The sequence below is a fragment of the Grampus griseus genome, assembly GCF_964374135.1.
Source record: "Grampus griseus genome assembly, chromosome: 5".
Lineage (NCBI taxonomy): Eukaryota > Metazoa > Chordata > Mammalia > Artiodactyla > Delphinidae > Grampus > Grampus griseus.
The window spans coordinates 97,826,912-97,844,934 of NC_138998.1; the positions used below are offsets into that span (position 1 = coordinate 97,826,912).

General features: G+C 41.4%; 1 protein-coding gene across 1 annotated transcript; it reads left to right on the forward strand.

Annotated features, from left to right (window-relative positions):
• The first annotated feature begins 1,974 nt into the window (after window positions 1-1,974).
• On the forward strand, window positions 1,975-16,676 carry CPOX (coproporphyrinogen oxidase). Its single transcript, XM_082654368.1, has 7 exons — window positions 1,975-2,619; window positions 4,761-4,904; window positions 5,700-5,810; window positions 6,444-6,585; window positions 8,630-8,848; window positions 12,369-12,473; window positions 14,252-16,676. The coding sequence occupies exons 1-7, from the start codon at window positions 2,085-2,087 to the stop codon at window positions 14,337-14,339; spliced, it is 1,344 nt and encodes a 447-aa protein (XP_082510494.1). The 5' UTR covers window positions 1,975-2,084; the 3' UTR covers window positions 14,340-16,676.
• The last annotated feature ends 1,347 nt before the right edge of the window (window positions 16,677-18,023 follow it).

Here is an 18,023-nt window from a genome sequence, read left to right on the forward strand (position 1 = left end):
GGGACACAAAGACCCTGCTCTCACGAAGCTCACAGTCTGGTGGGGTAGATGGATGTGTTGTCTGTAGGACAAGTGTTAGGTAGGGGTGAGCACAGGAGCCTAGAGGAGGAGAAGATGCTATCCAAGTCAGCCTGGGAGGGTCAGGGATGGCATCAGTGGGAGGTGAAGCCAGATCCCAGTTCTGAAAGGCACAAAAGAGTTGCCCAGGTAGAGAGAGGTGAGGCAGGAATGGGATTCGGAGTGACAAAGTGATTGTGAGCAGGTGCGTAGGCCCAGGACCCAGGATGCCGCAAGGATATCCCTGATAGGGCTGAGGCCCCAAACTGCCCTGTGGATCTTTCTTCTCTGAACACAGACACCGTCTGTCCTTCACCTCCTCCCTTACACCTCGAGGTGTTCTTTTCAATGGTCTAGACCAGTCAAGGAGGGTTAATACCCAGCTAATGTTTCTTAATCCCTCGCCCACAGAGCTCCCAGACCCTCCCTCACCCTGTTGAGGGCTAAACCTCCTTAAGGCTCTTCAGCTCTGGTGTCTCCCCTGCCAAAAGACCTGCCAGGCTTCCAGGCTGGGTTTGGTCCCCTCTTGGTGCTCACTCAGTACCCATGTTCCCTGCAGTGGGCTGCATTATACACCGATAGTTCTTATCTTTTCTTTCCTTTGCCAACTCAGCCTCCCGGCAAGTTACACTACAGCTAAAAGCTTCCCCCAATGTAGTTCATTCACTTCTTAATCCAGGCCTTTAACATTAGAGAATCTGCTAGAGAGTCAAGCATGCCCACCCAGCTAACAATATGCTCTGTGTAAGAGCTGCTGGATGCTGTTGTGGATGAGAAAATACACTGCCTTGAAAAACTGGTTTGACCCGCAGCCATGGAATTTCCATCACTGCATCTAGCCACCAAGAAAAAACGTAGAAACCACCACCAGTGGCTTACGTAATTATCTACTACTAGAAATTAAAATCATCCTGGAGACTTAAGGGACAAATTAGCCCATGACAGTTCTTCTTACACTCTTATGTCCAGACAACATGGAACTGTGGCATGGTTACAGGAACAAAAAAAATCTACCAAACCTATGTTAGCTTCTTTCCTCATTTCTCTTGATGTGTGTGTGTGTGTGTGTGTGTGTGTGTGTGTGCGCGTGCATGTGCGCGCGCTGGGGGTGAGAAGAGGAAGGAGTGTGAATGTCTGTCCTGCCTAGCTTACCGGAGTTGCTGCAAGTACTAAACGTGAGAAATACTTGGCAGCACTCTACAACTGTAGGATCCGTATGTTTAAATCTCTTCTTCCTTGAGCAGCCAGACACACCAGTTCCTAAGTTTTATGCTGGTTTAGTAATAAAACACTTTGCTTTTCCTAGTTCCAAAATAATTAAGTGGGCACTGTAGAAGCAAGGCCTGGGAAGATTTTTATGATAGAACTGTGGTATGGAATTGATCCCAGAAAGTCTTTTCCTAGGATTTTCTTAGGAGTCCTTTAACTAGCTTTTCCGACTCCTTTTGAAAACTAGCCCATAGGTAAGGAGTTTCCCAGGCTCCGCCCCCACCAATCCTACAAGCTCTAGAAGCTCTAGAGGACTAGAACCGGGGACGAAGGGGCCATCTATACATACAGGAGTCAGGGTTTGCAAGGCTGTTTAGAAATATAAGTCGGGGCAAGGGTCTCTGGCCACATTTCTCCCCAGTTAGCCCTCAGCGCGTCTAGCCCTACTTTGTCTTCTCCCTGTGATTGGGTGAACCGCAGATCAGAGGTTGTGCGTGACAAGACGGCCTCTTTTATCTCCGCCTTCGCTTCCACTGCCCTCTCCTACCCAGCACCCCAGTTCTCTACCCGTGGGCCCCGCCCTTCTGGGGACGGTGGATTCTTTTATCTCCCGGGCGCGCCCCTGCAGGCGACGATAGGAGCCGGGACTACAGCTCCCGGCATTCTACGCCGGGGAGCCGACCCGGTAGTAGCTCTTTTCTGGCGAAGTTTCCCTGTGCCTGCGACGCTCGCTGCTCGCCGCTTGCCGCTCGGAACTCCAGGGGCTCAGGGGCCTGTCTGCGGGAGGTGGGCACTGCCCAGGGTGACAGTGCGGGAGCATGGCCATGCACCTGGGCAAGCTGAGCGCGGGCCCCTGCTGGCTCGCGGCGCGGGGCGGCTGCGGGGAGCTGCGCTCTTGGTCCCTGCGCTGCGCGGCCGGACGCTTCTGCCGCCCCCCTGGCACCGCTTGCCCCGAGCAGAGCCGCGGGCTGGGGTACGGCCCTACTGCGGGAGGCGGCCCCCGGCTGAGGACCGGGCTGGCCGCGGGGCTGGCCGCGGGGCTGGCGGGGCTGGCCGGGCTGGCCGCCGCCGCCTTCGGGCACGTGGAGCGGGCGGAGATGGCGAGCAAGAGCTCGGGGGCGCCGAGCCCCTCGCCGGGGAGGCCGGAGGAAAAGGACGACGAGCTGGCCCGCCGCTGCAGCTGCTTCATGGCCTCGCCTGTGACCGACCTGCACGAGCTGCGGAGGAGGCCGGGCGACATGAAGACCAAGATGGAGCTGCTGATCCTGGAGACCCAGGCCCAGGTGTGCCAGGCGCTGGCACAGGTGGACGGGGGCGCCCGCTTCTCTGTGGACCGGTGGGAGAGGAAGGAAGGTGAGGAGGTCGGCCCCTAGCGGGAGGTGGAGATGGGGAAGAGATGTCGGGCTTTAGTTTGCAGGCAGAAAATGACTCAGAATAGGGGATGGGAGTAAGGAAAGGGGTACCTACACAGCGGCTGCTAGGTTAAAAGGGACACCTTTAAAACGATTGACACTGACAGGGTCATCAGCCCTCAGCTTGCAGGTGTGGACCCAGATCTGCTGTCACTCTAGTACTGGACATTTAAAAAATCTTTGCAATTTTATATGGCATTTTTCATACAAATCTTAAGGTCAGTTTTAGCCAACAGGCTTGGATGTCCAAGGTTGTAACTGAGCATAGATTTTCTCCACATTTCCTCTGCTTCTCTGGGTGCGTTTACCCTTTCTTTTCCTTTGGAGATGGAAAAAAAAAGTCATCTCCTCTTTACTAAGGGTCAACCAGTCTCCTCCAGCTGAGGGAGTTATTGTGTCATTGTGTCTTTTCCCCAGGTTACGCAAGAAATATTTGACCTGGCTTGTCAGTAGTTCTGCCAAATGCACCCATCAGATTTCGTGCCAGGAAAATCTTTATTTCCACTGGTAAAATACTTAAGTATTATAACCTAGTACTTATAGTGTCCTACATTCATGACCATGTTATTGCCTATACAGTGAAACCTTACATCTTGGTCATAAACTTAAAGGATTTCTGATTCTTCTTACCTGGGACTACTGCAGCAACTTCTCATCAGCTGATTTGGGGCTGTGATACTACCACATTTATTTTAAATGAAGTTAAATCTGGTTTTCTTAGTGTTTTCCATCTTGTAATTTTTTTTTAATTAATTAATTATTTTTGGCTGTGTTGGGTCTTGTTTGCTGCGCGCAGGTTTTCTCTAGTTGTGGTGAGCGGGAGCTACTCTTTGTTGCGGCATGTGCGCTTCTCATTGGGGTGGCTTGTTGCGGAGCACAGGCTCTAGGTGCGTGGGCTTTGGTAGTTGTGGCACGTGGGCTCAGTAGTTGTGGCTCACAGGCTCTAGAGTGCAGGCTCAGTAGTTGTGGTGCACGGGCTTAGTTGTTAGTTGCTCCACAGCATGTGGGATCTTCCAGGACCAGGGCTCGAACCCGTGTCCCCTGCATTGGCAGGCAGATTCTTAACCACTGCCACCAGGAAAGTCCTCCATCTTCTAATTTTTTAAGTGAAGACTGTTGAATCAGGACACAACCTGGACTAGCTGTGTGACCTTCAGTAGTTACTTTTTGTGCCTCTGTTTCCTCATCTATGAAATGAAATTATAAATAACATATGAATGTATTATAAGGGTAAAATAAGGTGTATATATATGAAGTGCTGCAAATATTGTTTGATGCTTAGAAAGCACTGAGACAAATTGTTTGGGCCACTTACTAGTTGTGTGTTTTTGGAGAAAGTATTTTGCCTTTCTGGGCCTCAGTTTTCTCATTTGAAATATACAAGGGTCGTACTGGATCATCTCATGTCCCATCCAGCTCTAAAAATTTTTAGAAATAAAACAAGCCAAACATGAAGCTTCATGAAACAGTTAACTCTTGTGGTACCTCTAGTGTCTTCAAAAAACAAACCAGCTACTAGTAGTAAAGCTCATATACCTAAATGTTAATGTGTCTCACTCAGTTCAAGCTTCCGAATTCCTTAAGCATTTCAGTATCTGTTTTTTAATTACCTGTAAACAAAATTAAAAGGCAAACAGCACACTGAGAAAAAACAATTGAAACAATATGGAGCTCTTAAATTTGGCAGTACTGGAACACTCTTTGAATGTACTTATTCCTGTTTTTAATCTTAGCTTTCTCTCATGTATCACAACCAACAGCTGCCATTCTGAACAGTCTTTATTTGAAGGGAAACTATTCCAGTGATTCATTTTAGATGATGACATAAGGATGTAGAAGAGTATTCGGTTGGGTGGTGTGGGGAGATAAAATATTCACCCATGATCAGTAGCAAATGTCATAAAGCTAAGCTGGTTATCTAATTTTATTGTACTTAAAAATTATAAATATGCTGATATTATGGAAGATTTGGAAAATAGAGGAGGAAAATAACTCCTAATCCCACCACCTTCGTGCAGCAGTTGTTTTTAACTTCCCATATACCCTTAACATTCTCTCCTCATTTTACATTTCCATAAACAGGAGGTGGTGGCATCAGCTGTGTACTTCAAGATGGGCATGTTTTTGAAAAGGCCGGGGTGAGCATTTCTGTCGTTCATGGAAATCTTTCTGAGGAAGCAGCAAAACAGATGAGAAGCAGAGGAAAAAAGCTAAAGACGAAAGATGGTAAATCAGACAATCTCCTTTAATAGTCCCTGTAAACCTTTTCTCTCGGCAAGTTTTATTTATAAAGTACATATTGCTTCTGTAAAATTCCATCTGGGTGCCTGTGCCAGCTGAGCATGTTCACAGTTACTTTTTTTTTTAACATCTTTATTGGAGTATCATTGCTTTACAATGGTGTGTTCATTTCTGCTTTATAACAAAGTGAACCAGCTATACATATACATATATCCCCATATCTCCTCCCTCTTGCGTCTCCCTCCCACCCTCCCTATCCCACCCCTCTAGGTGGTCACAAAGCACCGAGCTGATCTCCCTGGGCTATGCGGCTGCTCCCCACTAGCTATCGATTTTACATTTGGTAGTGTATATATGTCCATAGTTATGAAGAACCTAGGGGCAGGACAGGAATAAAGGCGCAGACATAGAGAACGGACTTGAAGACACAGTGACTTTTTGTTTTTTGTGGTGCGCGGGCCTCTCACTGTTGTGGCCTCTCCCGTTGCGGAGCACAGGCTCCGGACGCGCAGGCTCAGCGGCCATGGCTCACGGACCCAGCCGCTCCACGGCATGTGGGATCTTCCCGGACCGGGGCACGAACCTGTGTCCCCTGCATCGGCAGGCGGACTCTCAACCACTGCGCCACCAGGGAAGCCTGACACAGTTACTTTTTAAAAATTATATTTTAAGAGACAAATTGAAAATCAACCTTTGAAAATTGATTCAGAAACCATGTTGGAGTTAATTTGTATCAAGCCAGGTGATCGAGTGCAGCTCACTGCATGTTTTACTTTCCAGGTAAATTGCCGTTTTCTGCTATGGGCGTGAGCTCTGTTATCCACCCCAAGAATCCTCATGCTCCCACTATCCATTTCAACTACAGATACTTTGAAGTAGAAGAAGCCGACGGTAAGGGCTCTGGAGGTGTGGAAAGTATTATTGTGCAAAATGTGTATTTTAAAACACATTAGGGGGCATAACATCTAAAATCAAGAAAAAATAAATACCATCTTAACTAGGTTTTTTGGGAAACGTGAAAACTTATTCCTTGGCAGGTGCAATGGATTATTTATTAGATGTGAAAAATGAAGGTGGTATTGGCTGGTCTCTGGCATCCCCATTTTCCTCCAACACACAAGGAATGATTTAATGAACCCGAACTTAAAGTGCACACAGGGTTCTTTGCAAATATAAATTTATTACATCCAAAGGAAAACCTCACGTGCAGTGTTAAGTTGCCCTTGAGAACTTGCTTTTGGAAATTATTTTCCACATGTGTAGCTTTGCCACTCACTAGTGCGTTGTCAGTGGGTTTAAGATGGGGTGCAATTGATCATGCTTCATTATGTAAATATAGTTCCAGTCTATGTTTGCCATTAGCTAGGCCAGCTGTTACCCTGTCAGAGCACCTGTGCAGTGCACGCCACTCCTTTTGGTGTCTCTGCAGGTGATGGCATTTAAAGCAACGTATTTAACTTTTCCTTTTGAGTAGTGTGCTGCATCTCAAAGTCCACATCAGAATCACATGTCTCGATTTGGTAGGTAACAAGCAGTGGTGGTTTGGTGGTGGATGTGACCTTACCCCAACATACTTGAACCAAGAGGATGCAGTGCATTTTCACAGGACTCTAAAGAAGGCTTGTGACCAGCATGGTCCAGATCTCTACCCCAAATTTAAAAAATGGTAGGTAAAGTTATTGAACTTTTCATGACCGCTAAGTATTTTCCATTCCTTTTGTAGATCCTGAAGGCACTACTGTGTCACTAAGTATCTTTTTCAGCTTATGAAGGTTGAACTGTTTCCTTCCTCCCTCCCTTCCTTCCTTTCACCAGAAGTGAGATACGAGTTTTAAGTGGTTTTAATACATTATTTTCTTAGGAATATTTGAATGTCTGTGATAAAAATTGGGCAGCAATATCATTTTTGATACCAGATGTTTTAGGATATAAACTTGAAGGTGATATATGCCTGAGAATCAGAGGCTTTTGAATCCTAAAGTGGGATATTAAATTCTCATCCCACACGAGGATTATCTCGTTGCCATGGAAATGTGTTAGGGCATGGGAAGGGTTGGAGAACTATTAGGAGAGGTGCAAATGTACCGGAGATTTTGGACAAGGAGAAAGTGGGATTGGAAACTTTGTGAAAGGAACTCTAATGGTAAAGAAAAAAGGTGTGAGGAGACCCAGGATATTTGGTAGATGTGGAATGGAGTCTGTGCATAAGTTGTTTGGAATAATAATGTACTCAACACTGCTTAGAGCTAATTGCCATTCTAGAAAAAGGAGGAACAGAAAGGGTTTTTGGGTTTGTTTTTTTTTTTGCTTTGCTTTTAGTGCTAATATTTGTGGAATCTTGATGTTATTTATCTAAGAATATGGAGTTCAGCTTTAAAATCCTCAGAAATTATAAAACATTTAAATAACCTCTCTTTGATTTGACATTACCACGAAACACTGGACAGCTATGGACACACAGATGTAGGATGAAGGGTTGTTTTTCTCTTACAAATCAGCTTCCTTTCAGGAGGAGGATTGGTGGGGTAGATATTCTCTCTCTCTTTTTGTTTTTTGGTTTCCTTTTATCGCTATTACTGAAGAACTTTATCTGAGTAGTATTAATAAAATATCTAGGATGCGGGCTAGCCAAAAATTTTAGTATACATATTTAGTAAATCTCTTCATTTCATAATATCATGAAAAGAGATTTGGAAATAACATGATTTAGTTAAAGCTGGCTTTACAGCCTTGCTCAGGATATACTTTAATTCTGTTAATAAAATGTACCTGTGAAGAAAAGCCAGGAAGTCACAGTCAAGGTGAATTATACCAGCACATCAGTTCTAGGGATTTGCATCTGCTGCCTTTTTTTTTTTTTTAAACTTTAAGCTATTAAGGCTATTTTTAAGATAACCTTTTCAATAGTTTTTAGTTTTTGTTTGTACAGGTCTTCTGTTTAGGAACCCTCATTATACAGAGATAATGAAAACTATTTCCAGGATGTAAACTATACTGCAAATTTAGCAATTAGGAAAGACTTAGGAAATCTGCTCTAGTAGGCACAGGTGGGGAAAGACTCAAAAACAAATTGATAGTTTCATGTGCTGGTTCACAAGGGCAACCTTTAATGTTCTGAAGACTCTTATTCTCTGACCATTTCCTTCCACCAGCCCTCCCCCTGAGTTATGCATGCTATAGAGTCATCACATTTTATTGCCGAAAGAGACCTTAGAAATAATTTACTCTGCCTTCCTTTGGTGAATAAGAACTGATTCAGACAGCTTAGGGGTTAGCACTCCGTCAAGGACCTGGTTTGTGTCATTGTTGGTAGAGGATTCCTGCCTGCTGCAAAAGTAGCAGTGCTTCTGAGAGCAGCAGCACCACTTGTTTTAAGAAATACAGTGCTTAAAAAAAAAGAAGGGAATACAGTATTAATAGTGGACTCTGTTTCTTTTCAGTAAAGGTCTTAGAGTGCCACATCTTCAGATAGACATGTATTAGCTTGCCTGTTGCTTTGTAGGTAAAAGTGTAAGCATTTTCTTCATTGTTGATAACTGCAGGAAATCTGTCTAAAACTCTAGTTTCATTTTCAGACATGGACAAAAAGTGAGGGCGCTGTGCTGGCATTAGTCAGGGATGGTGCTCTAAGCTGAAATGCTCACACTGATTTTCATGTCTGTCTGTTTTTTCCTCTTTGGTCCCTGATTTGGCCTTGCTGTATTTTCCAGGTGTGACGATTACTTTTTTATAGCCCATCGTGGGGAGCGGAGGGGCATCGGGGGTATCTTTTTTGATGACCTTGACTCTCCATCCAAGGAGGAGGTCTTTTGCTTTGTGCAGAGCTGTGCCCAGGCTGTCATTCCTTCTTATATCCCCCTTGTGAAAAAGCACTGTGATGACTCCTTCACCCCCCGGGAGAAGTTGTGGCAGCAGCTCCGGAGAGGACGGTGAGTGAGTGACCGGAGAATGAACCGTCTCATTGCGTAACTCTGGGGTGGGTAGGAGGTCGGGAAGTGGGGCAGCCGTAATCAGAGTGGATGATATGTTGTCTTGGGCAGATACTTTGTCAGAGTTTTGTTAATACCCTAATTTCTTTTCATAACTAGATAAATATCAAGTGAATTAAGAAACATTATATAAAATAGTATTATAAAAAGAGCAAAGTTTGTTTAACTTGTGTATACATTAGAGAACCATATTAGGCCTATAGTAAGAACTTGTTGAATTTATTTCTGCTGATTTCTTATAGTTTCTTCTAGCAATACCTTCCAGCCTTACGCCAAGATAGGGGAATCATTTAATGTTTTTGCTGCTTTGTAAATTTGGAATCACACATTTTTTTCATTTATCTTTAGGTTTTCTTGGAAGGTGTTACGATGAAAATAATCACTTCAGAAATTATTTACACTTAATGATAGTATTTATTAATTATGGAGACGTTAATATGTGCTGGCTAATAAGTTAGGCAGTTTGCATCTAAATTTCTTCACAAAGCTGTGAGATTGGTGTAATTATCATCATTTCACAGATGACAAAACTTAGCAAAGTAAGTCCCTTGCCCAAGTTTACACAGCTAGTAAATAAAAGATCCCAGGTGTGGAACCAGGTCATCGTGCCTTCAAAACTTGCAGACTTTCTTAGATGTGAATGAAGTTAAGTAGGTCTTATTTCTGACTGCGATGCTCACCTTAGCCACCCTGCGTTGTGCACGCAGCTTGGTGAGCTCAGTTGGGTGACCAGCGTGGGGTCATCTTCAGCGGGGGTGTGATTGTGAATCAGCTCCAAATTATCCAGTCTTCCCGCTCACAGCGGTTTCTCATTACCATCTTAATTGCATGTGTACTACTGGTCCGTGGCTATAAAATGGATTTTCTCATTTATGTTAATTTTGTCTCAGGCATATGAAACTTTGGGTACTTAAGGAGGTAAAGCTAAAAGGTCAACTTAGATAATGTTCAAAGTCTCAAGGTAAATGTTTGTTGTTTATTCTTTCTTAGGACTACCTCTGCTTGCTTGCTCCCTGTTTATAAACTTGGGAAAATGAGAATTGATTACGTGTTCTTGTTAGACAGTTCTTTAACAGTGCATCTGTTTTGGGACGTTATGCATCTGTTTTGGGACTTTTTTTTTTTTTTTTTGGCCCCATGATTTCCCAGATACACCTTTACTACTCCTTCCCTTCACTTGAGTTGATTAGGTGCCTCCTATGGCTAGGGACCATGCTGGGAAAAGCTCACAGTGTAGTGGGGAAGACCATCCTAAGAGGATGATTTAAAACTCTGTGGAAACAACAACAACAAACTCCAATAAAAAACAAACAAGAAACTAAAAAAAGAAAAACTCCGTGGAAAGTGCAATGTTCTAGTTTTGCATAAGATTTCTTACGCAAAGCTGGCAGGTTTCACGAATACTAATGAGGTGTGAAGCCTTGAAAACTTCTTGGACATAGGAATGATGTTTTATTTTGTTTGTTTTGTTTTTTATTATTAATTGACAACATATTTTGAAAGTTCCATTTGTGTGTATCATTTCATGTCCGTGTTTTTTGAATTAGGCAGAAGTGTGGGGTATTAGGTTGATTTTCTGTGGTGTGGTGGGTGACTGTACTTTCAAAGAGAGGCTCCTTCTACCACCCATATCTCTGGGCCTTAAAATGGCAGAAATCTCTGGGGCTTAAGATAACCCCAGCTCTTTGCTGCGGTTATGAGCCCTGTCTTCACTTTCTTACGCGGCATTCATAACCCATTACCTGTATTACTCTTCCCCACTTCCTCGCATCCCCTTCTGTATGACTTTCCCCTGCAGTGGTTAGGCTGCTTCTCTTTTGACTTTGCAGCCTCTTACTTGGCTATCTCATTGAGTCTCTTGTCCTCAGTTACTACTATTCTCTCCCCAGACCTTGAACCTCCAGTCTTAGTCTCCTTTTTTGTTTTGCTGTATTTTGGGAAAGGGAGACAGGATACAGTGTAGGTATCAGTTAAATTGAAGGGAGTGGTTAAGGTTCATAGTTAGTAGGTACCTCGGAGAGGATAAATGTATGGAAAGGATCAGAAAGATCAGATCTAAGCAAAACCTGGTGAGAGTCAGGCTGATATACAGAAAGGAGCATTGTTCGCTCAAAACAGAAAAGCAGCACAGGGATCCTATAGAGGCTCATTTGGGATCTCCTTACAAGGGTCTTTGAACAAGACATCTGTACAAATAGAGAGTCACAGCCATCCCTTAAATATCATGTTTCAGGAGGGTAACATCAGGGGTGAAAAAGGGAGCTGAGAGACTGGAATTCTTTTCCATGGTCTTAGGAAGAAGTTAAGAAGATCCATTTAAATTATCTTTTGAAACAGACATAAGAAGGTATTAAATAGTTATTAGTGCACAGAACTCAATCAGTGATAAATAAGTGGTGAGGACTAGAAAGGGATCCATGAATGTAATTTATTTAAATTTTCTCAGAGCCTTTGGCAATTTCCACAGTGAAGGTTGCTTTCTAAAAATTGAAGGACTGTGGGAATCTAGAGAATATTTTTCTCTAGTTGTGATTAAATACAGTAACCCATGCATAAACGGTCATATCTGAGGGAAGTTTAGACCAAGAGAGTAGTTTTTGAGTGAGTTGAGAAATGATATGAAGGGGGACTATTGAAATTTTCACATTTATGGATCATTCTCAATTCTTTTGGGTAGTAGAAATTATCTTTTGAAATTGGAGAGAACAGACCCTTTTACAAAGGATCTCATGATGTTAAAGGCAATCACAGATTTTTAAGCTAGACAGAGTTTAGATATGACTCTGTGGCAGTTCATGGAAAACTAATATCCTGAACCAGGTTTTAGTTGATGCTAAGGACTGAGCACTGCAACTCAATCACTACCTTCTATTATGACTTTGTCATTAATTTGCAGGAAGACTGCTTATTAATGCTGTTAACTATTTTAAGAAAAGGAAATATCTAGAATATATTAGTAATTATTAATAGATTTCTGTAATCTTTTCTTGGCTTTTCAGTTACAAGAGCCTTACACTGTCTTAGTTCGTGTGAGTTATTAGCAGTGAAATGAAGTCTTTGACTGTGAAGCATCTCAGACTCTAGGCGAGGGCCAGAGAGAGCTGTTTTATCCTGATAAACAGTGCCATTTGCTTTTCTTAATTGTTTTTGTGCCTTCAAGTTCTAAGCTTTGTGTTCGTTCTGTTTATTTATTGGAAAACATAACCTTATTGTTTTGTAACTGCTCTATGTTGGGGCTGAATCTATATCCTATTGTTTGTTGGATAGAATAGCCTTTTCTTTATGCCTTTCCAGATGGCGAAAACTCAACTGACGAGACTGGTGTTTTCTCTGCCAGTTCCAGCTGATGGGGTGGGAGGTGGTGGGAAGGTGCCCCCCCCTTTAAGTATTTGTTATGGACTAATCTTAAGAAAGAGTTTACTCAGCCAGCCCTTAATCTTATTTGATGTTTTTATGTCAGGTATGTAGAATTTAACCTGCTGTATGATCGGGGTACAAAGTTTGGCCTCTTCACTCCAGGATCCAGGATCGAAAGCATCTTGATGTCTTTACCTCTCACCGCCCGGTAAGAATAACTCATAAGAATAATAGTTATTCCCTAACCCCACAATCCTCTAATCCCCACAAAACATGGACATTGACACCACAAATGTCTTTCCTAAAGACTACATTGGTTTTGACCTTGCTGCCTGTATAAGAAAATCACAGGCAAATCACAGGAAAATCAAATTTTTTTTTTAAGGGGTGGCAGGATAAATGATATAGCTTTATATGTGAGAGCAGGGAAAGGATAGAGGGAGTGAGAAGATAGGGTGGATGATGGCGTCTAGGGAGCTAGATTGACTGTTCCTACTTGGTAATTTTCTAGGAAGAGCTATGAGCAAAGTAGATTTATATGAACATAACAGCTCTTTAATTTTATTGGAAATGATTGCACTTGTGGGGAAAGGTCTTATTCTCCACTATGAAGTATTAAGCTTGTACGAAAGTATGCAGGATTATTTCAGATGCTTTACGTGCTGCCATGGTGTGCTTCCATAAAGGTTAATTGAATCTCTGTGGGGAATTTTAAAATCTATTTATGTTGGTGCTATTAGGTTAATAAAGATCTACAGTTGACTTTTTTTGGCTTTGAGGAAGTGAGAATGGTGTGTATCCAGACTGAAACAGAAAAGATCAGAAAAAATATGACCATTGCTTTAGAAGAGCTAGAATCTTCTTTCCTCCATGAGTTTAAATATCCAAATAAGAATGGACTGGCTGGCGTTGAAGGTCTGCCTTGCGTCCTTCTGCTGTGCAGATCTAGCCTTGTGAGATCAGTACCCTCTACCATTGTCACTACATTCAGAATGGCATTGGCTCTGTCCTTGTTTAGCTGTTGCTCGTGGGATCTCATGTCCTTGGCTGGATTCTCATGCACATCACTGTTAGGTGTTCTTGCCACCCTAGAGGCAAGATGTGATTAAAAAGTAGACATGAGATCTTAAGGCCTCAGGTAGTCTACCTGATCTCTGCTGGCCTTTAATTATAATGCACATTCCAAACTGCAGGTAAGGGTGGATTATAAATCAATCCCCTGCTCAACTGAATAACATTAATGCAACAGGTTATTTTTAGCTTCTTAAAGTCTGCACCAGGGGTCTGCAAACTTAAGGCTTCAGGACAAATCTAGGTCCACTTGTGTTTATGTACAGCCCTTAAGCTAAGAATGGAATTTACATTTTTCAAGGATTATTAAAGACAAACAAAAAAGGAATAGGCAAGAGACTGCAAAAGGTATGTGGCCCCAAGAGCCTAAGGTATTTATTATGTGGCCCTTTACAGGAAGAGTTTGCAGCCTCTGATCTAAACCAGTGTTTGCCGGATTTCATGCTACAGTTTGACCATTTTGACCATATTTGTAGATTTATATATAATCTGAGGTACTATTTACTTAAATTTTATACTCTTCGTTTTTTCAGAGAGAAAATTAAAGGCAAACCAACATTTCTGTCATAAATAGAAAGTAACACATGAAAAAAAAATGCCAAAGTACTAAGCTAAGAAAAGTTTGCCCGTGGATCACCTGAGGTTCTATACTTTATGAAACCCTGGTTTATAGTAAAAGTATGTTTTGGCTCTGGAATATTAATATTAGCTAGAGTATGCTCAGGAATTATTAAGAAACTTTATTTCTTTAGCAGCAAATATTTTTTAAAAGCCTAGTGGAGACAAAGAGGTATAAGTCTTTTTATTACTCTTAGAATTTTATTTTTCATTTATTTTAGATAAAGAGCTATGTATGTTGTTTATTTATTTTTTTATTGTTATTACGTTTTTTGCTTCTGTTTTGAACCTGCCTAGATGGGAGTACATGCATTCACCCTCAGAGAACTCCAAAGAAGCTGAAATTCTGGACGTTTTGCGCCATCCGAGGGACTGGGTGCATTGATGCAGGCAGAGCAGTCTTCCTGGGGTCTGGGGGACACACAATGGGCCCCCTGCTCCACTGGCTGACACCACCGCCACTGTGTGGCACTTAGTTACCTGTGTCTCAGAGCTCCAGTCTTCTCCGCCCTGGAGTCTGCCTCCTTTCCTGGTGAAATGTGTTTTAAGCACCACAGGCTTCTGCTGGATGCTGTCAGTGGTGGGTGGTGAGGTGGCAGCTTGTCAGAGTCAACTGGTTGATGTAAAACTCGTTTATACTTTTAGAATCATTTTATATGACTAGTTTACAAACAGTGACAATTTCCAAGAATTGGTTTAGGGGATCTAAATATTAGAATTTGTATCAGGAAACTTCTCATGTTATTTTTTTTGTTTCATATATTTTTTAAAGGTTTAGTTTCAGCCACAAAAATCTGTTATGGGACAAATTTTATTTTCATTAATTCAATGAGATTGAGACTGGTAATTTTAGAAAGCAACTGGAAATGAAAGTAAAAATTTTACTTTGTCATTACTGAAGTTGCTTTGATCATAATCTTTATATATCTTTCTCTAGAGATCATAGTATTATAAAATATTCACTTTTGTAATGATAGATATTTAGGGATACTTGAAATTTTCTTAGTCTCTGCATGTTACAATTCAGTGATTACCTGTAGTTAACTCTAAAGTGACATCACTGTTATTTAAACAAGGGATATCTAAGTTGTAATTTTGATTTTTGTAGAACTATAATTTGTTGATGCTGAGATTCTTTGCACTTTTGAATGTGAAAGCTTATACCCTTGGATTCTGATACTTAAAAATTTCTATTCCAGACATTTCTGTATGGAGGTTTAGACTAAGAACAATCCTGGGGATGTTGTGAATTTAGGAAATGAGAAACATTTTCCTTCTCTAATTAAAGCAGGCATAACTAGTGTAAGAAGCATGTAAGCATTTTATAAATATATTTCCTTGAATATGGACTAATTGAAATAGTCCTCTTTTTAAATTAGAGATTCTGCAACTTTTACCTTTGCTCTTAAGAGAAAATCACAACAGAGTTCTCAAGACTTCTGTGTTCATATAATAATGTGAATATTTTATTCATAATATATTGAAGTTTATAAGGAATGTTATCTTCCTACATATTATTAAGCATTATCTTGGAATATGTTGAATGTATGATCTTGTGACTCTGTAGAGCTGGAAAATGTATGAATTCTTCAACTCTTACAACAGGTGTGCTGATAAATTTTATTATGAAATATGACTAAGAAATGTTTGTATTTTTCATTTTTTCCAGGGTAATTGACATAGGGAAGATAAATATTTCTTAGTACTAAAACCATAGTTCCTCATTCCTAGGTATTTTACCCAAGAAAAATATAAATTTTGCAGTTGAATTTTCATAGCAGCTTTATTCTCAGTAGCCAAAATTTAGAAATAACACAACTGCCCATCAGCAGGTGAATGGATAAACAAGTTATAATATATCCATATGTTAAAATACTACTCAACAATGAAAAGGAACCTCTATTGATAAAGGCAAGAACATGGGTGAATATCAGAAAGTCATTATGCCAAGTGAAAGAAGCCAGACACAGAAAAGCACTAGCCCCAGAGGTTATGTGGTGTCACGTCCTTCACATTCCGTTGGTTACAAGTGAGTCGCTAAGAGCAGCTCCCGATTCACTGGGGAGGGAATGAGACCCCAGCTCTCAATGGGAGGAGTGTCAGAGATTTGTGATCGTCTTCAAAACCACCACATAGCCTTTCACACCTAAAACCCAAAATAGATTTGGCATTCCCTCCCTTATTGCCCTAATCAAATCCCGTTGAGTCCACCTTTGAAATGTTTCTTATTTCCTGCCTCTGTCCCCTGCCATGACTCTACTTTGGTCCCACATTCCCTCTCACCTGAATATTTGCCATACCCTACCTGCCTCTGGTCACTCTGACCTCCATTCTCTCCCTTCAGAATTACTTCACCGAATAGGAAGCAACCTAAGTGTCCATCGACAGATGAATGCATAAAGAAGATGTAGCACATATATACAATGGAATATTACTCAGCCATAAAAAGAAACGAAATTGAGTTATTAGTAGTGAGGTGGATGGACCTAGAGTCTGTCATACAGAGTGAAGTAAGTCAGAAAGAGAAAAACAAATACCATATGGGAACACATATATATGGAATCTAAAAAAAAAAAGGTTCTGAAGAACCTAGGGGCAGGACAGGAATAACGACACAGACTTAGAGAATGGACTTGAGGACACAGGGAGGGGGAAGGGTAAGCTGGGATGAAGTGAGAGAGTGGCATGGACATATATACACTACCAAATGTAAAATAGATAGCTAGTGGGAAGCAGCTGCATAGCACAGGGAGATCAGCTGGGTGCTTTGTGTCCACCTAGAGGGGTGGGATAGGGAGGGTGGGAGGGAGGCTCAAGAGTGAGGAGATATGGGAATATACGTATATGTATAACTAATTCACTTTGTTATAAAGCAGAAACTAACACACCATTGTAGAGCAATTATACTCCAATAAAGATGTTAAAAAAAATTACTTCACTAAATCCCATTCTTAACTGCCCTCCTCAAATATTTTAAGCATCCTCCCTTCTCCTGCAGAAAAGTTTCTGAACTCAATCTGACATTGAAAGCAATCCACCATTTGACACAGACCTCTCTTTTCAGCCTTATCTTCTCCTCCATGCCTCCCCTGCGCTTCAACCTCAGACTGCGTATCGCCACTCCGCATTTTTCTGAACATTCCCCAAGTCTCTTCCATCTGACCTGTGCTCAGGCTGCTGCTATCTCTGCTTGGAATCTTTTTTTGTCCCCTTCAGCACATTTTTACCTTTAGTATTGCTGTCATCACAGTCTGTATTCATATAGTCACTCAGAGTACACTGTACTTCAAAATATTTAAGGTGGGTCTTTCCTCATTTATAAAGTCTGCTACCTTATGAATGACCTGTTAACCTTTGTCTTCCAACATTGTTTTGCAATAGTATATTGTGGTATCAAGCTTAATGTTGTTTTACTTTACAACTGTCTCATTCCTAGTCTGTGAAGATAGAAGTTCCCAGTAAACATCTTTTAAGAGCCCATTTAGAAATTGTTTTCAAGGATGTTTGTATTATCCCTGCCACAAATATTAACTATGTATTTGAAATCCCACATTTAAAGAAAGTTGGTCCTTCTTTCCAAAGAAACACACATGTAAATTCCAGTTTCATAATAAACCTAAATTAGCACATTCAAGATAGTGAAGCTTGAACATCTACAATATGGCTTGACTAAGTATCATTACATTGTAACCTGAAACTGAGTCATGGGTCATGCAATGTAAAACCTCTCAGGCTTGTTTCCACAGGTGGTTTTATGCCAGATACACACCAGCATATACCAGCAGAGCAAGGTAATTGCATTCCCATCTTCCAATCTCTGCACTTGGTTTTGATTCCACAAGTTAAACTGATCAGTATTTTAAAGTATCCTTCACCTATTAATTCCTGTTCACATTTCAAAACATGTTTGAATGTTAAAACTGGGCATAATCGAATCCACCATGGTTTCAATGAGTTGACACAAATTCAGTTACTTAGGAAAGCAAATTGGCTTTGTGGTCATTTAGAGTTGCCACATTGACTCTGTCATGGATGTATTTTCTTAAGAGATGGTTAGGAAGGTACAAAA